Genomic DNA, 20287 nt, shown 5'->3' on the forward strand with positions numbered 1-20287 from the left:
CAGGGAATACTGGTCATGTGCATTTAAGACCGGGGAATACTGGTCATGTGGCAGGAAATACTGGTCATGTTAAGTACAGGGGGAAGATGCAGGGGAAGAGAGCAGTACTTCCTTACCCGGTTGCAGAGTCATTGTGCCCCTTTAATGCAAAACAATCGCGTGTGTGTGTGTGTGTGTGTGTGTGTGTCGGCAGAGTGGACCAAGATGGCCACCGGGAGTTGCAGAGGTGGTAAAGTCTCGCTGAGAGCGAGAGGTGCCAAATTGGGCGGCGGGGCCACAGACGTGATGTGGGCAGAGCCTCGTGATTTCCATGAATAGGCCCAAGCCAGGGCCTAAATTTCTGCAGCCGGCGTAAGCAATACCAGCCCCCCTTTTTTTACTTGATCCGTGCCTCCGGTGATCCCCGATTTTTGGTCTATTTCTTTCTCTTCTTTTTTGAAATGGTTCATATTATATAGACCTGGTTGGATCCCTTGGAATCTGTGGTGCCCCCTCTCTTTCTTATCAAGCCTTCAGTTTGTATGCGGCTGTCTGTTTTTCTCCCGCATTTTCTGGGCGTGGCACGCTGATAGTCTTCTATAACTGATTGACTTATTTTTTGGATAGATATTGTATATTATTGTAGCAATTTTTGGCATGGATCTGGCAGCTAGGGAAGCAGCATGGAATAGTCAAATGGGTAATATCTTTGAGGATACCCCCCTCAATGTGGCCATTAGTGGTAATGAGGATCTGGATTTTCATGGAGTATCTAGTGAATTAATTGGATTGCATAAGTCACTCACCAAAACATGGTGGAACATAAAAACGTTGGAGGAGTACAGAAAGGTGGGCCTGGTGCCCAGAGGACTTAGAGTCCAAATTTTTCCGGCCTGGGAAGCAGATGCCAACTTCCAAAATACGTGGGAGAACGGCTTATTGAAGTGCTCAAATATCCTCATAGAGATGCTTATTGAACATGATCGGGTAATTTTGTCTGCTATTAAAGAGAAAATAAAGACTAGTGAAATTAAGTTGGAAAAGTTTGACAAAAAAACCTTAGTTGAGCCATTTCAGGGCCAGCTGAAGGATATAATTGATAAATTTGAAAAAGACATTATAGGGGGTAAGAAGCAAAAATTTAAAAGAGATCAGTTGGATTTTAAAAATGGGCGAGCATATAGATGGACACATAAGGGCAACAAGAGAGGTACGAACCTCAATGTGCCAATGGATAAAAGTATAGCGAACCTTCATGAACTTACATCAAGCGATTTTTTATCGTCCGAACAAAGCGAGGCCGAAGGCATAACCGGAGGGGCCGAAGGAGGAGACACGGCCAAAAGAAAACGGAACAAGAACTACAGGGTGTGGTCCCCCAAATACAGACGGGAGACACGACAGAACAGGAAACGATAGATGTGCCCACAATGCCGGCTGGTCCAGTACAATCTGGTAAGCTCTCCATTATTAATTTGTCCTCCTATATTTTGTCTGATGTAGAGATCTCGGTATTGGAGAGGGGACTCTCCTTTTGCCCTACCAACATTATGGACAAATTTACTGTCATAAAGGATGTCTATCTCTTCTGCAGACAGTTGGCGTTCAAACTGCTATATCATCAACCATCCATTTTGGATGATTTACCCATGGGAGAGCGACAAGTTTTTAGGGACCTCTTGGACCTATTGGAGGAAAATGAAGGAGGACATCAAAAGAAGAAAAAGTTCCCTGGTAGGTTACCTTCACAGGCTACACCTTCCTTGTCTTTTTTTCCAGCCATCCAGAGCTTTTTTAATGCAGTATGTGATGAGATACAGGGCCTAAAACCAGACCCTAATAAAGGGAGAAATCTTAATAAGGCCGAAGAAAAAGCTATTGCGAAACTTGGTTCAAATCGAGACTTTGTCATCCGCGAGGCTGATAAAGGTGGTAACTTGGTTTTATGGCCTATTGAATTGTATCTGGATGAAGCTAGACGCCAACTGTCAGATTCCGATTGTTATCAGGTCCTTCCTTCGGACCCCTCTGATGTATTTAAAGCCAAATTGGATCGCCTTCTGGATTCGGCATTCACCATGAGTATTATAAACAAGCGCGAGAGAGATTTTATGACTAATCACCATCCGAGAGTACCAACCTTCTATCTACTTCCAAAGGTCCATAAATCCGTACAGACACCACCAGGTAGACCTATTGTGTCCGGGATAGGGGGACTTTTGGAGCGTCCTTGTACTTACATTGATTTTTTCTTACAGCCTCTTGTTGCCTCCTTGGACTCCTTCGTTAGGGATTCCACTTTTTTGATCCAACAGCTACAGGACCTGAGTGTTCCACCTGATGTGTACCTCGTCACACTGGACGTTGAGTCCCTATATACTTGCATACGGCATGATCTGGGGATTCAGGCGGTTGCCTTCTTTTTGGACCAGAACACAACAGGTGACAGGTTACATGATTCCTTTTTGCTTGATCTACTGTCATTTGTACTCGATAAAAACTATTTTGTGTTCGACCGGGTTTTCTATAGGCAAGCCAGAGGTACTGCGATGGGCGCACGTTGTGCGCCCTCGTACGCAAACCTCTTTTTGGGGTGGTGGGAGTCAACCAGGGTGTACTGTCTGGAGGCTTTTTCCATGTATGTCATCAAATGGTATCGTTATATTGATGATATCTTGTTTCTCTGGACAGGCACCCTGGAAGAATGTCATCAATTCATTATGACTCTGAACCAAAACCCCTGGAATATACGGCTGACCTCACACCTGTCACAGAGAGAAGTGGAATTCTTGGATCTCAAGCTTTACCCTAAGGATGGGTGCGTGTATACCACTCTGTATCGTAAACCGACGGCTACCAATAGCCTTTTACAATTTTCAAGTTTTCACCCACAGCATCTAAGAAAAGGGATTCCAAAAGGGCAATTTTATCGCATAAAACGAAATTGCAGTACCCAAGAAGATTTTCGGATGCACTCACAGGATCTTACCCACCGGTTCAAGGATAGAGGCTATCCAAAAAAGGTAATTGCACGTGCCTACACTGCAGCGAGAGATGCGGGCAGAGGGGATTTATTGCAGCCCCGTGTGAAGGGACCTTATAAACCTCTGGGTGTTATTACAACTTATAATAACCAGTGGCGGGAGGTTCGAGAGATACTCACTAAATATTGGGGGATTTTACGTAGCGAACCCAAACTTAAATCACACATCTCCACACAGCCAACCTTGATAGCCAGAAGACCAAAAAACCTTAAGGACTCTCTGAGCCATAGCCACTTTAAACGCCCAACAACTCGGCTAAACAGAGTGACTAAACTCGTTGGGACATTTCCATGTGGCAGCTGCAACATTTGCCCATTTATCAACAATGATGTGACTCTCATTCCATCCCCTTCTTCATTTCAGGTGGTGACAAAAACCTACTTCAACTGTAAAACACGGAATCTGATTTATGCTCTTATCTGTCCGTGTCCAAAAACGTATGTTGGTCAGACGACTCAAGTACTGAAAAAGAGAATACAGCAGCACTTCTCAAGCATCACCACAGCAAAGAAAGACTTGGAAAGGGGGAAAACCTTGTCCTCGGTGGCCTCGCATTATTTATCTGTACACAACTCCCAACATAGGGGAACACGAATTATGGGCCTGGAGTTGGTCCAATCAGACATCAGAGGGGGAGACATCACGTTGGAATTGCTAAGACGCGAGTCCAAATGGATCTTCAATTTGAACTGTAAAGCTCCGTTTGGCCTTAATGAGGACCTTTTATTTACAGGGTTCTATAAGCAATCCTGAAAGACTCGTTCATGCCCACTATTGGTGCGTTGCTTTGTTGCCTCTTTATGTCTAGGAACGCTTTATATGTTTCTGGTTTTGTTATCATCATTCATCACTTTTATATTTTGAACTAGGTCTTCTGTTTAGCAATAACTTGCAGTAGCCTAGGTAGAATTTGGATCTCTATGTGAACAGCACTACTAGGACTCTAATTTAATATAAGCACCTTTCGTACTAGTATCACTCCTGCTGGTTCTATATGTGATGTCTTTGTCAACAACACCAGACCGTATGCCCTTGACCTGCATGTCCAAATATCTTTTGATAATTGGTGCTTCTGCAGTGATTTTGTCTTTTTGTAGTAGTGCCACATTCCATCTGTGGCCCACTTTGAGTTTACATGGAATATGTATATATATATAATATTATTCTGCCCTTGAAAGAGGCTTTAGGTTGCTTTATTAAACCAGCAATTTTACATGTAAATATTTATTTTTGTCATGCTTTCCAGCCATTTTAAGTCTACCATTACTGGTTTGTAATGACGTATTTGGTGTTGACATACAGTGAGCATAGGTTTCCACGTGCCCCGGGCAATTTTGCCTGGAGCGTGATGGGAGCCCACATTTGCACCCTGATTAAGACTTTTGGGGTTGGACAAAGTGTAACTGGGGAATCCCAGCAATCCCATATAGGGCCAATGCTGGCTGAGTTATAGCATGACTTGAGTGTCTATGATATGATATTGCACATAAGGTATGGAGTCTTTAAGTCTTGTAATAGTCCTGATTGGGGCACTGGAAGAGCATGCTTTATACTACGTGCTCCATTCTAACAAAGTTATGGTTCTACCCGATGTGGCAATGTATGGGGCACTGGCAATGCACATTTTTTACACCTGTTTGCCCCCCTGCACGATGACACGCGTGGGGTTGGATGTCTGGGTATGTCCTAAATACTACAGGTGTGGCATCTATGCATCTATGCAGCTACATAACTGCTGCCTAGGTGCAATGGAATGTGACAGGTGAAGCCCCTGCACGCAGCTATGATAACTTACTTTGAATGTGCCGAGGCTTATCTAATGAGATATCGTTATCCTATACGAAACTATATGTTGCCTCACTGGTATTTGTATATCTGTAGGCTTACGGTGGTTCTGGGCACTTGCAATCCAATGCTCATAAGAGCCTGTAGTGCACCAACATGGGGCACAAAGACGCACATCAGCTCAAGTGTCCATGCGCTCATGACAACTCTGCCTGAGACCTGATGATGTGGTATGGGGGGAATGTTGCTGGGCCCCTCTGGCATCTTGATCTAAATGTGGCATTTGCTATGTACATTTTTGTGCCACTTTTCTGCTCCCCTGCGCGGTGGCACGCATGGGGTTAAAGGTGTCTGTCGGCACCCTGTATACAAAGTATGGTGATACACTACAGGCACAGAATTCTTGCTGCTTGGGTGCAATAACATGTAATGGATGGAGCTCATGTATGCAGCGAGCTCAATTTACTCTGTGGGGATACAATCTTGTGTGGTATCACAGGCCACCTCATAGTTATGCGCACCACTGTCCTTTTGCTATGTTTTTGTGCATTTAGAACTGAAACATTCATAAGTATTTGCAATACTCCACCAGGGGGCGCAGGGATGTACCAGCCCAAGCGTCTGTGCTCCCATTGCAACTGTGTTGGAGATCCGATGATGTGGGGTGGGCGGGGTGTTGCCAGGCACCCTTGACAACCTGGTGTGACCAGACAATACACAGGAGATAAGCCTGTGTGCGCAGGTGCTGGCAGCTCTCCCTGGACACTGGGGGAGGCACCTCCATGTTTCCTGACTACATGCTTCTCTGGTAAGCAGCACAGCTGCAGCTATTTCCTAAGTGATTAACTAGTATATTAGGACGCAGTACACTGACAGGAGTTACCCCTGACGAAGCCACTGAGTGTGGCGACACGCGTCGGGTCAGCGTACCCCCTGTCTCCACTCCCCAGGTGGTCCTGAGTGTGTCCAGCAGCCCTTGGCTCTATTTTACATGCCGTGATTGAGCTTTGGTCATCTAGCCCCAGAGGCTTTGGTAACTGTGTGCATGCCTCTTCAGCATGGGAGTCTCTGCAGCTTTGGCACATTGAGTCTCGTACTTACTCTGCTAATAGATTTATTAGTCTTTGAACCTGATTGTGCCCTCAGCTGGGCTGGTTATCTGCACCTCCATATGTATCTTTATTCATTTCTATGGCAATTGGGGTTCATGTCTAGATGACTCTTTTTTTTTTTTATGTGTTTGCACCATGGATACTGCCTTCACTATAACATGGTGCATCTAGGCATTGTGGATCTCCTTACAAGTCATTATGACATATGCTGAATGTGGTAGCTATATGACTATTTGTGTACTTGCCATTTAGCTCTCTTTTTCAATATATTTTTTGTATGATAAAATAAGGTGCTGTTCACATAGACATCACACTCGGTAATAGTTAGGATTTTCTTTATATTTGTCATCTATTGATACTGGGGAGTTGGTTCATACAGGGGGATGGCTCTATTTTGGGCCTAAGTGTACCATGTATAGGTCACATGGATCAGAGGTCCCCAACTCCAGTCCTCAAGGCCCACCAACAGGTCATGTTTTCAGGATTTCCTTTGCATTGCACAGGTGATGCAATTATTACCTGGGCAAGACTAAGGAAATCCTGAAAACATGACATGTTGGTGGGCCTTGAGGACTGGAGTTGGGGACCCCTGACATGGATGACCAATGTTTTAAATGTTTTTAATGTGTGCTCTATGTGGTTTTCTGTGTCCGTTTATACACTTTTGAATAAAATTTGCCCTTTTTTTACTTGATCCGTGCCTCCGGTGATCCCCGATTTTTGGTCTATTTCTTTCTCTTCTTTTTTGAAATGGTTCATATTATATAGACCTGGTTGGATCCCTTGGAATCTGTGGTGCCCCCTCTCTTTCTTATCAATACCAGCGTTGCTGAGGGAAGCGATCGCTCCCGTGCCAGGGAAGCGCCAGAAAAGGTGGGGTGAGCCGCCTTAGCACGCCATAGTGCGGGCACGGCTTCTGGGATGCGACCTACATATCGGCCGATGCCGGGGGCTAAATTTTTGCAGCCGGCCGGAGCGTTACCTCAGGGAGGTGGGCCACAGGGAAGCCATGGCTGAGGCTGCCTGTCAGCATGTGAATATCCCACTGCAGAGGCCCATCACTGATTCACTTACCATCGGTGCGCATCCCGGCATGGAGCCGCCGCGATGACTGGGCTTCAGCGCCGTGGAAAGCGCGCGCACTCTACTGTTCTGCTGCAGGTGCAGGGATAGAGGGATAAACCTCAATCCACCATCCCTTTGTTAGGGAGGTGGAGAGGAACCATCCGCCTCCTTGTGCCATCCGCTCTAACAGTGGTGGAACAGTGGGGGCTGCTCGGACACCATAGAGAGGGGCCTCTGTTCAGCCCTCGGGTGGACAGGGCCAGTAGTCCGGCTATAGGCCTGGCTCCAGGGGAGGATACATGGAAGCGACACTCCATGTGGTCGCCTGCTGCTGGTGTGGGGAGATCGGGAACGTGAAAGAACCGTCGCCCCTGAAGTGAGCTCAGGCATGGCTTCCCACGTCGCAGGAAAGGGTACAGGGAGGCAACACTCTGCGTTCTCGCCTGTTGATCGGGGGACATCAGAACCTTGAAAGGATCTGTCGCCACCTTCACTCCGTTAATTAAAAATAAAAATTTACAGAAAAGTAAAAAATAAAATAAAAATGTTGGGGTCTGAACCAGACCCAAGTGCCTAATACAGACACTAAGTAAGAACTGGTTAGCTGAGAGCCAGCAGGAGGGTGTATACTGCAGGGGAGGAGCGAACTTTCTTTGTATCACTTAGTGTCCTCCTAGTGGCAGCAGCATACACCACGGTCTGTGTCCCCCAATGAGGCGTAGGGAGAAATAGGTGAGCGATATAAACTAAGTGAACAACTATCTTAGGTACAATTTGACCACTATTACGGTATATAAAATAGGGATTTTGGTGTACTCACCATAAAATCCTTTTCTCCGACCCATTCATTGGGGGACACAGACGGTGGGTGTATGCTGCTGCCACTAGGAGGCTGACACTAAGTGATACAAAAAAGTTAGCTCCTCCCCTGCAGCATACGCCCTCCTGCTGGCTCTCAGCTAACCAGTTTGGTGCAAAAGCAGTAGGAGACCAATAATAACATATGAGAGTATAGTATATCAAATTATATATGAGATTATAGCATGTAAAATATATATATATATATATATATATATATATATATATATATATATATATATATATATATATATATATATATATATATATATATATATATATATATATATATAAGCATAGTATGTGAAATTATATATGATAACAGGGCGGGAGCGGTGTCCCCCAATGAATGGCTCGGAGAAAAGGATTTTACGGTGAGTACACAAAAATCCGTATTTCTCCTTCACCTCATTGGGGACACAGACCGTGGGACGTCCCAAAGCAGTCCCTGGGCAGGAATAACATCAGAACAAAACCTATGTAACGCTACTTACAAGTGAGCCACCGCGGCTTGCAGAGTCCGCCTGCCCAGACTCACGTCTGCGGAGGACTGGGAATTATGGTGCTTCAAGGGTACATGCGGGCTGGATGAACCCGCAAAGTTGACAGATGCGCTTTGCTGGCGCCTGGTGTCTAGAAACCCAAGGAACCTCGATCGATCGAGTGGAGTGAAAATAGGCTGACGTCTAATACGGAAGGATGTCTGGATTTGTAAAGAATCCACCAGACTAACATGGCCGAAGACACAGCTAAGCCCTTCCTGAAAAACGCCAGGAAGCCCAAATGAGGTGTCCATCCTCTCGAAGGACGCCGTCCTCGACACATACTTGCACAAGGCCCTCACATTGTCCAGGGAGTGGGGCACCCATTCCTTTTTGTGCACTGGAGCTGAAAGAGAAGAAGGAAGAAAGATGCCCTCGTAACAGTGGAAGTACGATACCCCCTTGGAAACAAGGAATGAGGACGGGCTGAGGACAACCTTGCCTTGATGGAAATAAGGAAAAAAGATCTGAAGGAACAGAGTCGCCAGCTCCGAAGACTCGTCTGAATTGACCTGGACAATGCGGATGTCCAGGATCACTGGGGTCTTCCTGTTTCCTAAAGACCCACAGAACTAGAGGGAACGGCGTGAAGGAGCTGGCATCACAGAAGAACCAGAGCATGCACTACGATGGCTTGGGTCTCTAAGCTGAATCATAAACTCGAGTACATTGGCATTCAGGCTGGACGCCATCCGATCTACATCTGGAGTGCTCCAATGAAGGCAGATATGTTGGGAGACTTCCGGATGAATTTCCCACTCACTTGAGGCGAGACTCTGGCTGCTGTGGAGAAGCTGCCACCCAGAGCTGTACTCCTGGAATGAGTACTGCCGAGATCACCGCATGATAGATCTCGGCCCATCAGAGAGGGTGAGATACATAGGTCAAGGTGTCTGACCGCGGGTACCTGCTAGATAAAAGACGTATTGCACAGCCGTGATGATATCCAACTAAATTTGGATGGGGAGACCTGCCAGAGAGCATTGGGCCTGCTGTAGGCGCAGAGGTACCGTTGGGATCCCCAGAAAAAAACTGATCGGGAGACTGGATTCCCGAAATAACCAGAGCCCTTGAGCTGGGACGCTCCGTAGTACAGCAACCATTGAACCCGAAGAAGGGATCTCCCCCGGATGAGAAATACGCTCAAAGATTACCCGTTGGAAACCTGTTTGACCTGTAGAAAAAAGCAAGCGGAGCAAAGAGAACTGCCTCCATTGCTATTATTCTATCCAAGGCTACTCAGCAAATCGGATGGAATGAGGGCAGGTATGGGCCGGGGCTGAAATTCAGCCCTGTCTTGAGGACCCGCTTCTTTAAACGACGTAGCAGAAGAGATAGCCCACGACCACACAGGCCGTTCTGGCATTTGCCAGAATTGCCGGATGGCCATTCCGGCACGGAATTAGGGGATGAGTGACCAAGTGAGGGGGCACCCTGTTGAAGGACCACGGCCTTGTTTCAAGGGAGGATTCCAACCCTATGGAGGTGTCCTGGATCGTCCTTAAAAAGGGTATCTGCTGGGCTGGAAACGAAGAAGACCAGTCTAAGTCTATCCGCCAGCCCGGGTGAGGAAGGGTATCGTAAGGTATATAGACGACTCAGCGTAATCCTGGAAGGACGGCTGGAAGTCGACCAGATAGGAGAGGACGGCCACGCACCCAGAGTGTCAGAAGGGCATGACAGCAGCCATGATAATGGCGAACACTTTGGGAGCAGTAGCAAAGCCGAAGGGCAAGGTCGTAACTTGGGAAGGTAAGCTTCCCGAATGTCGATGGATGCCAGAAAAAAAACTCTAGCTTTTCCTTTTTAAGTGATGGCCGAGTGGGGGAACTCCATCCAAGGGAGGATGACCTTTTGAAAGCTTGTTAGAAGTTAGGGCTCCAGGATCGGTGTTACATTTCGGTCCTCTTTTTGGAACCAAGATCCCTCAGATCTAGACTGTCCTGGACAACCCTTCCACTGTTGGTTGGATCTATAGGACCCTGCTATCCTTTGTGCCCACGTGGGGAACACTCCCAACTACTCACCGAATAAGTGACCACTCTGTAAGGCAGTCATGACAGAGTTTTTTTTTTTAAAGCTGAATGAAATAGGATTTGCTGCAGACTCAAAGAGGCGTGCACCAGAAAGCCTCCCGCTCAAGAGATTTGAATGGCCCGCTGTACTGTCTCTGGAGGAGAGATAATTGATGTGAAACAAACAAATATAGACCAACACTGGAACCATCAGTAACAAAAAACTTCATAGACCAAGCACCCTATGGTGAGGTGTATAGCATATTTTGCATAGGACACTCCTATGTGTTGCGGACACTACTCCAATCTTTCTGTATATGAAAGCAGCTAAGGTGTCCGACCAGTAGACCGTTGGTCTGGTAACCCGTGTGGGCTAAGGAAGGGTAAAGCGCTGAACTCGATGCCGCGAGACGGAACGAGTCATTGACTGACTGTCCATGGTATTATTAAAAGATGATCCATCGGGCAGGAATACTGGTAGGTGCTAGGTAGCGAAGTGCACGGTTGCATCTGCCTGGTGAGGAAAAAGAACCCATCTTTGAGTTGCTGCCGTCTTTGAACGTGCAGAGGTAAAAGGATGAACTCTCAATCAACCAGCCTCTTAACAGAGAGGTGGAGAGGAATCGTCCGCCTCCTCGCATCATCCGTTAAATAGTGGCGATGCAGACGGGAACTGCTCGGACGTTAAAAAGGCATCTGTACATCTACGGGGATCAAGTCCCCTGGAGGGCCGGGATGACATAAGGCCCGGTGGTAGCAGAGTATACATAGAGGGTACACTCCATGTGCTCATTTGATGATGACATGAGGAGATCGGTGTCCTTTGAAGGACCCGTCGCCCAGAGTATACGTGAGGCGGCCACTCCATGTGCTCATTTGATGATGACATGAGGAGATCGGAATCCTTTGAAGGCCCCGTCGCCGCAAGTATACGTGAAGGCGATAGTCCATGTGCTCATTTGATGCTGGTGTGAGGAGATCGGTGTCCTTTGAAGGACCTGTCGCCCAGAGTATACGTGGAGACAACACACCATGTGCTCATTTGATGCTGGTGTGAGGAGATCGGTGTCCTTTGAAGGACCCGTCGCCCTTAAAAAAACAGTTAAACCAGGCAAGGCATCTCATGATGCCTGAAGAAGAGTCTATTTCTAGAGCAAGTCCATTTGTGATTATTCGTGGTGTTTACCACTGCGCTACCATGGTGCTCGCCAGTGAGTCGCTTATCCGGATGCTCGCTGTCCAGGAAAATTGCAAATGCACTCCTAAGGCTTCCCGTTTTTGAGGGACCCTGTGTGCTCTAGAGGAAGACCTTGTCAATTTACAGAGATTGTGGCCTAAATGGGCGAATCGATCCTGTTCAGAGGCTCTGGCGAGTCCAGATCCAAGTCGATGTCTGAATCATATGCGGAGTCTTGTTCCGTTTCTAGAATACATGAGGCCTCTGCTAGCCTAAAGCTCCCATGTAGGGGAGGATCTAAGTATATTGGTCTTGCAAGCACTTCAAACCAGAGGGTTCAATCTCTTGTCAGAGAAGCCATGGATTACGCCAGATGCAAAGCCCCTTGGGGGGAAACTAGGTACTCTGGGAAAATCTGGGATCGGCGGCAGAGGAGGGCTCCTGATTTGAGCTAAGTACTCTGTTAAAGGCGACCGGTTTATGGCTGGTCATGACTTTAAGAGCAGAGAAAACTGGTCATGTGTCTCTTTAAACTTGGGAACCTTGAAAACCAGGGAATGCTGGTCATGTGTCTTTAAGGCCAGGGAAAACTGGACATGTACCTATAAGCCCAGCCACTATTGGACATGCGCCTTTAAGACCAGGGGATGCGGTCATGTACCCTTAAGACCAGGAAATGCAGGACGACCTTTAAGATCAGAGATTGTAGGTCGCAAGCATTAAACAAACAGGGAACGCTAGTCCCTTTATGCTGCCGTGCGTGCGGGGAAGGGGTGCGGAGGGAGGAATTGCTGTCTCCTTACCTGGATTCTGAGTCCCCCTTCTGGAATAGCGCTTGCTTCAGTGCTGAATACCGCGGGTGCGTGCAGCAGCCACTTCCGGATGAGCTTGTGTCCGGAAATGGCAGGAAGAAGAAGATGGCCGCCGAGAATAGAGTTCTCGTCCTGAATGAGAGGCGCCTGAAAAGGGAGGCGGAGCCTGAAGCGCTGCCTGGCAGGGGGCGGAGTTCCGGGTTGCGGCCTACACAAACCTGAAGCCGGGGGCTAAATTTTGAAGCCAGACGGCGCCGAACAAGGGAAAACGAGGAGTAAAGCCGCCGGTTGTGCAGAGCCCTCCAACCGCCCCGGCACTTACCCCAGTATGCAGCCTTGTTCAGCAGGTCACAAAGTAGAAAGAGATCCTTTGCTGTTGCTGCTGTTTGGACGGTGCAGGGATAAGAAAAGTCCTCAATCCATTGTCCCTTTGGAGGTGGAGAGGAACCGTCCGCCTCCTTGTACCATCCTATTTTCGTGGTGGTGCAGTGGGGGCTGCTCGGACGCCACGCTGGAAAGTGCCTCTGAACAGCCGAGGGTAAAACCTGGTGGGCAGGGCTGAATGTCCGGCAATAGACCTGGCTGTAGAAGAGGATACTGGAGGTGACACTCCAGTGCTCGTCTGATAAGGAAGGGGTGAGATCGGTGCCCTTGAAGGGGCCCGTCGCCCCTAGAATCAGCTCAGGCAGTGGCTTCCCACGTCGCAGGAGAGGATAAGGAGAGGTAACACTCCCGTGCTCGCCTGTTGTTGGTTCGGGGAGATCGGAACATGAAAGAATCCGTTGCCCCATTCGTCAGTTGTAAAGTAAAAAGAGTTTTTGGGGTCTGAATGGCAGACCAGTCCGTGTGCCTCCTACGGACACTAAGCAAGAACTGGTTAGCTGAGAGCCACAGGAGGGTGTATACTGCAGAGGAGAAGCGAACTTTTTTGTATCACTTAGTGTCAGCCTCCTAGTGGCAGCAGCATACACCCACGGTCTGTGTCCCCCAATGAGGCGAAGGAGAAAAGGGAATTGTCAAGTTTGGAAGTTATCTCCTACCTATGGGATAGATATTGAGCTCACGATCACTGGGGGACTGACTGCTGTAACCCCCACCGGTCCCAAGAATTGGGACTATGAAGAGCCCCATGTGAGAGGAGTGGTGGTCAATCATGTACACTGCCGCCTCGTTCATTATTATGGGAGTGCCAAAGACCAGCTGAGCGCAGTTCTTGGGCATCTCCAGCACTCCCATTAGGAAAGAATGGAGTGGAGTGCTCAAACACCGCTCCATGCACACAAAGCTCTTCAGAGCCCCAGTTTTTGAGATCAGTGAGGGTCCCAGTGGTCGGACCCCTAGCAAACAGGAAGTTCTCCCCGAACCCATGGATAGGAGATAACTTCCAAAATATAAAATATCCATTTAAATCCTATTTGATTGTGGGGATCAGACGACAGGACCAGTGGTGAAATTAGTTTTCAAGTTTTGCCTTACCTGCATTCCATCCCAAACAAATATATCACACCCATTATGTACGCCAACACTCACAAGATCCTGCTCAGCATCTAAAAAAGCCCAAAACATATAAACACAAGGAATAAGGTTTACTTATAACAACAAATGCAAAGTCTTAACATGTGAATGGAGGCTGGACATAGGAATCAGAAGAAAAATCCAGAGAATTGGGAAAATAAACTTGTTGTCTCCAAAAAAAAATGGGTGCAATAAAGCAACCTAGAGACATGGTGGCCATCATTTCATATAACATTTGGCATGGTGAAGAATAATACCGCCAATAATACCGATGATATATTATCAGCTTTTCACATTGTATTTTATCTTAATTACCTACCGCATAGATCCTGGAAGACATGTAACCCTGCCGGCAGAAGTTTCGCAATGCTCAGAACATGTCCTTCTACAGATGGATCCACAAGCTTTAACAAATGCGAAGACAGGTGTTAAAAAAAAAAACATTGAATAGAGAGAGTAACACACTTAATTCTCATCATTATAAGGGAGACCTGCTTTTTATAATTATACAATTAATTTATAATGAATTTCTTAGGAGTCAGAAATTTACAATGTGCTGTAAAATGCAAGTGAAAAATGGTGTCGATTAGACGGCAGAACAAAGTACATTATATTCAGCTTGAAATGTATTCCAACTTGCTATATTTCACTTACATTAATGCAAGTCCATGTTCATATCTGCATGTTCCTCATGGGTTTTGAATAGGTTTCTCTGGGGCCGATTCATTAAAGGGCCACTGTCACCCCCTCCAGCCGTTATAAACTAAAAGAGCCACCTTGTGCAGCAGTAATGCTGCATTCTAACAAGGTGGCTCTTTTAGTTTTTGTTTCTGTTATTCCCACAATAAAGGTATTTATAATTCTGCTGAAATACCTATCTTTGTCCATGGAGGCGGGTCTGAAGCCTCCTCTTAGAAGCGCCCAACTGCCGTCACTCATCTCTTGTGTAGATTTTCGCCGCCCCCTCAGCACTGTTATTGTGTGAATTCCGGCGCCTGCGCTCTGCTCTTCTGCCTTGCGCAGGCGCATAGAGCATTTGCCGTCCTAGCGCTGGTGCCGGGTTCCGTTCTGCGCCTCTGCGGGCAGTGCAGCCACCCTGTTACTGAATCCCCGCCCCGCACTGTGTTATGCATTATGCACAGTGCGGGGCTGGGATTCCTGGGCATGCGCACTGCGCTTCTCAGACGCTCCCCAAGTCCCCCGCCTTTCAGCGTTGCCGGAATATACAGGTATCCTTGCCGGCGTTTCGAACAGCCACACAGAACAACGCTGGAAGGCGGGGGACCTGTGGAGTGTCTGACAAGCGCAGTGCGCATGCCCAGGAATCCCAGCCCCGCACTGTGCATACTGCATAACACAGTGCGGGGCGGGGATTCAGTAACAGGCTGGCCGCACTGACCGCACAGGCGCAGAAAGGAACCTGGCACCAGCGCTCGGACGGATAATGCTCTATGCGCCTGCGCAAGGCAGAAGAGCAGATCGCAGGCGCCGGAATTCACACAATAACAGCGCTGAGGGGGCGGCGAAAATCTACATAAGAGATGACTGACGGCAGTTGGGCGCTTCTAAGAGGAGGCTTCAGACCCGCCTCCATGGACAAAGACAGGTATTTCAGCAGAATTATAAATACCTTTATTGTGGGAATAACAGAAACAAAAACTAAAAGAGCCACCTTGTTAGAATGCAGCATTACTGCTGCACAAGGTGGCTCTTTTAGTTTATAACGGCTGGAGGGGGTGACAGTGGCCCTTTAAGGTTGATGCTCTATATACCAGTCTTAATGAAGGGCTCGCTAGAGTATGATGCACCATATTCAATGAGGTGCACGCCATGTAATGAATTCAGCGCATCTTCTCTGTGACTGGAGTAAGAAACGCCAGTGCTTTTGCTAAACCTGATAGGCGGGTGTAGCCACGCCCCATCCTGTTCTGGCTCCTCCCTAGCAGAGCCGCTTTCGTGTGAAAGCGGAAAAAGTCACAACATTTTTGCACAACTCCTGGTTGCGCAATATTTTTGTGACTTTTCAAAGCATTTTAAGGTATGCTAGTGCATATGGGTAATTTTCTACACGGATCATCGGGAAAAAAAAAAGGCAGAATGCATTAGTCTTGTCCAATTTAAAGACCACAATAGAGATCCACAAAGGAAAAAAAGATGGAAGGAAGAAGAAAGAATTTCAAAATGTTGAACACACACAATTCAACCAACATATACAGATAAGTAATAAGTAGTGATGAGCGAATATACTCGTTACTCGAGATTTCTTGAGCACGCTCGGGTGACCTCCGAGTATTTTTTAGTGCTCGGAGATTTAGTTTTTATTTCCGCAGCTGAATGATTTACATCTGTTAGCCAGCATAAGTACATGTGGGGATTCCTTAGCAACCAGGCAACCCCCACATGTACTTATGCTGGCTAACAGATGTAAATCATTCAGCTGCGGCAAGAAAAACTAAATCTCTGAGCACTAAAAAATACTCGGAGGACGCCCGAGCATGCTCGAGAAATCTCGAGTAACGAGTGTATTCGCTCATCACTAGTAATAAGCAATAATGATATAACCTGGAAAATAGTTTGCCTCAAGCCTTCTACATTTCCCCGGCGGTCCACGCTGATTTCAAGGGTACTGTCTCCTATGGAAGTCACTGGATGTAGAGCACCATTATCCAAGCGGTAGCAGGATGATAAGTGGAGGCGCAGGCTCACGGAATAGTCTTTCCTGTCAGACTCTAATCTAAATGGACACAAATATTATCAAATACACTTATCACTTTGCCGCCAATTCATCAAGCATTTTCTGACAGGTTTTAAGTGGTAAAAAGTCATAATGTTTTTGAACATCATGTACAAAATGATGGCAAGACTAAAGGATAGGCCATTGAAGGGAATCTGTCAGCAGGCTGAGATCGTGTTTCCAGAGATATGTCACTTATTAGACTTTGTGCTGTAGTTTAAGTACAATCAGTGTTTTATCAGCAGTAGATTATTATTGCCTGACTAGATCTCACGTGCAAGGCAGTCCAGCTAATCAGTGTAATCCCACCCCCACTACTGATTGGCAGCTTACTAATAATGTACAACAGAAGCTGCCAATCATGGGTGTGGGCAGGGTTATGCACAGCTCAGTGTTCTGACCACTGCTAAATCTATAACAGAAAAAAACATGGATTCTATCAAAAGTGCATCAAGCAGCTAGTAAGTGACACATTGCTGGAATTGGGGTCTCTGCCTCTACAACATGCTGCAAAAACGTGCTAACAGATTCCCTTTAAAATTAGACTGATGGGTCCCTGACCTTCAACACCATTGCCAGTCAGCTCTTTGAAGGGGCCGCAGCACTTACAGCTACAAGCAGTTCGTCCCACTCAAGTGAACGAGACAGAGCAGTAATAACGGCCATAGCATCTACTAACATGTTTGGAGCTGTGCCTGCTGAACGATTAAGGGAGAGCGATGCTCACTGGTGCCGCAATATGGCGACTGTCAGGAGTGCAAGGAGTCATATCCTCCCAAATCTAATTCTGATGGCCAAACCTATCATAAGTGATGTCAATCTCCTGTAAATACTGAATGAAGAAACAACAGTCATGCCCGACCATGCTGCTCCATTCGTGCCTGACCCTTCAGTCCTGCGGTCTGTGTCATGGACTACATTTTTCACAATCCAGAAATTGAACGATGAATGTTAGGCCTTATGTGCTAACTGCTCAAAACACGAGAGCCTGTATTAAAACTAAAATCTTCCATCCTGATGGTGGGCACTTCGATTGTATCATGTACTGTAGATAATCTGAGTAAGAATACGCAAAAAACACCACCCTAGTGCAGATGATGCACTGACTTTAAAGGGGATGGTCACTTTATCATCTTTGGTAAAGAGAAGGGGGCTGGCTTAGCTGAGGAACTGCCAGATCGCCCCCTTTAAAAAAAAACATCACAAACACAATGGAGGAGATCAATGCAGATGGGGAGTTCCTGAACCCAGTGAAGGGCGCTAAAATATCAACATTGGGGTACTGTCCTTCATTAAAGTATATCAGTAAGTTTCATTGATTTTTTTTTCTTAAAAAAAAGTTGTTTTAACGCACTTCATGTAGCTGGAGAAACCTTTAATCTATTCATCTATAAATATGTCTGCACATAAATGGAGATGGAGAGATAATCAATAGGACACAAGTGAAGAGAAATGGAGAACTGGAAACATGAACTTGCCTTTTCTGCTGCAGCTCCTCATTAGCTTGATCCATCTGGGACAGAAGGTGGTCTGGCACTCCGTACCGAGCATTGCCTTTAGCTAGAAAGAAATGCATATTTTCTATTACATATACTATTGCAGCACGATATGACACTATGTGAGAGGACGAGTGACATGTTACACAGGGTATTACCCTTCTGTGGTCTCTTCAGTTGGCTCCTGCGGTAGAAGAGCATATACGCACTCTCTTTCCCCTGGAACTGTTTTTCAATGTCCTTTTCCTGGATGCCCTGTACTGACGAGTCATTGAAGTCGAACCAGTGACTGGAACTTCTTTGTGCAGAGACCGTTTTCCCTACATTACTTGGCTTACAACATTGTGGATCAGCGCCATTTACCGAATGTGCCAAGCCAACAAGGGAACCGTCTGAGCTCAAGTGAAAAACCGAGGCATGGTTCTGCAGGAACTAGAAATAAGAGCGCAAACAAAACACTTGAAAATCTGGAAAATTACATTTCATGGAACTGGCCTAGCCGAGCTTTTCTTTTAAAGGGATTGATTCAACAATTTTGCAGAAAATCTAGGATTATCTCCAAAGTATTTTATGCCAGCGACCCACCTCCATGGCAGTGAAAAGTGACTATGCATTTGTCATACATAGTCACCCTACCTGGTGCCCTGGATGTGCCTCGACCAGGTGAGACCGGCATTTTGGGCAATATCAGTGACAATGGGAGCAGTGGTAAATCTGAACCATTCCTCCACACAAGAGGAAAGTCCAGACTCCCCACTGCATTCACCACGGAACTGCCACAGCCATCTTAGACGATGTTGGACCAGAATACATGGCACACATATAGTCACTTTTCAGTGCAGGGGTGGAGGTTCACTTTACAATACCTTCTAGCTTTTCACTAAATTATTGTAAAGAACAATTTTTTTAAATAGGGCAATGTAAAAAGCATTATATGTAAGGGTGGGTACACATTGCTCAATATAATAATGCTGGGTTCACACGTCCATGATATACGGTCCATGCTCAGTTCGCAGTACCAGGTCCTGCCGGCGGGTCTCCTAACCTAGACTTACGTAACTGTCTCAGGTGACACCAGCGGTGGGTCGAGTATTGCAATCAAAGCACAGAACAGATGTCAAGGACATGATAACCCGGTCCAACATGTTAAATTCATTTCAATTTCAGTAATTAGAATAAACTGGAAAAATCCACCCTAAGCAGTTAGTGTCCCACATATACTGCCAAATACTCTAATAGTGTGTTTTGGCTTTGTATGGCAATTTAGAAGTCTCCATACATAGGAATGCTAAAGAGCAACTTTATTCCCAAAACATACTCTTCCCAATCACCATTGGAGGCATCTATCCCATTCAGAAAACCTGTATCAACAAGTCTAGTGCTTACCTGCAATGTCATGTGGGAATAAACCATTACTTAATTACTGCGGTCTAAAAAGGGTTTTAGAAAACCCATGCCTCCGACTGCAGTTTGCTTTAAAAAAAAAAGCAAACTGTGCTTCAATGAACCTCCTGGGATCCAGCACGGAGTCTCCGCCGCTGCTCCCGATGTCTGTTATTGTGCGCAGCGTTGACATCACGTTGACAGTGTTGCAGCCAATAACAAAGTTCAACGGTCGCGCCATTAAATCGGGCAGCTCAGTTATTGCCAGGACCCGGGAAGGGCGAATAAAGCACCATAATATTTTTTTTTCATTTTCTTAAAACTGTGCTGGCCAGAGAGGGGTTTTCTGAAACCGGAAAACCCTTTTGAGTACTCCTACAAGTCTAAATCAATGGTCTATGGTCGAAGGACCTTGGAGGTTACAGAATCCACAAAACTAGGAGGCTCACTATTCCTTATGTACTTTGATATATGAAGCACTTTGGTAGCCAGGCAGGAAGAAATATTGAGTATAGGGTTGGTATAACTATAATTATACAGATATAGACTGATGTATCTAACCTACCAATAGTCTGGATCCCTACACCATGACTATTCATTGCTTGTACCTTACGGAGGACTCCATGCTGCTTCCTATAAGCCTTATTCCAGGAAGATCCGGTGTGCTCCAGTAACTTTTGACTCAGTTGATCCATAGGGATCATTTTATCAACCCCAGCCTAAGAAAAAGAAAGACAATATGTTCTGCTTTGATTTTTTGGAAAGGTTTG

General features: G+C 46.4%; 2 protein-coding genes across 2 annotated transcripts in view; one reads left to right on the forward strand and one right to left on the reverse strand.

The window, feature by feature from the left end:
- The window catches only part of USP40 (ubiquitin specific peptidase 40), a 113858-nt gene that overhangs the window by 52650 nt on the left and 40921 nt on the right, over nt 1-20287 (reverse strand). Inside the window, exons 10-15 of the mRNA XM_069733301.1 lie at nt 20126-20236; nt 18293-18566; nt 18117-18198; nt 16467-16638; nt 14224-14308; nt 13866-13936 (exon numbers count right to left, since the gene is read on the reverse strand). Coding sequence (XP_069589402.1) covers nt 13866-13936; nt 14224-14308; nt 16467-16638; nt 18117-18198; nt 18293-18566; nt 20126-20236 — 795 coding nt within the window. The remainder of the gene's footprint in view (nt 1-13865; nt 13937-14223; nt 14309-16466; nt 16639-18116; nt 18199-18292; nt 18567-20125; nt 20237-20287) is intronic.
- LOC138645749 (uncharacterized) lies at nt 1376-3776 on the forward strand. The gene is made up of 3 exons (XM_069735272.1): nt 1376-2421; nt 2671-3002; nt 3387-3776. Exons 1-3 carry the CDS (start codon nt 1410-1412, stop codon nt 3774-3776), a joined length of 1734 nt encoding a protein of 577 aa, XP_069591373.1. The 5' UTR covers nt 1376-1409.

This window comes from Ranitomeya imitator, chromosome 7, assembly GCF_032444005.1.
Source record: "Ranitomeya imitator isolate aRanImi1 chromosome 7, aRanImi1.pri, whole genome shotgun sequence".
Taxonomy (NCBI): Eukaryota; Metazoa; Chordata; class Amphibia; order Anura; family Dendrobatidae; genus Ranitomeya; species Ranitomeya imitator.

Excerpts from the sequence above, each read along its gene's own strand:
- LOC138645749 (XM_069735272.1), top strand. The coding sequence starts at position 1,410 with ATGCCGGCTGGTCCAGTACAATCTGGTAAGCTCTCCATTATTAATTTG. Across the intron at positions 2,422-2,670 it reads TTTGGACCAGAACACAACAG|GCACCCTGGAAGAATGTCAT; the intron begins GTGACAGGTTAC and ends TTCTCTGGACAG. Across the intron at positions 3,003-3,386 it reads ATAGAGGCTATCCAAAAAAG|GTGGTGACAAAAACCTACTT; the intron begins GTAATTGCACGT and ends TCTTCATTTCAG.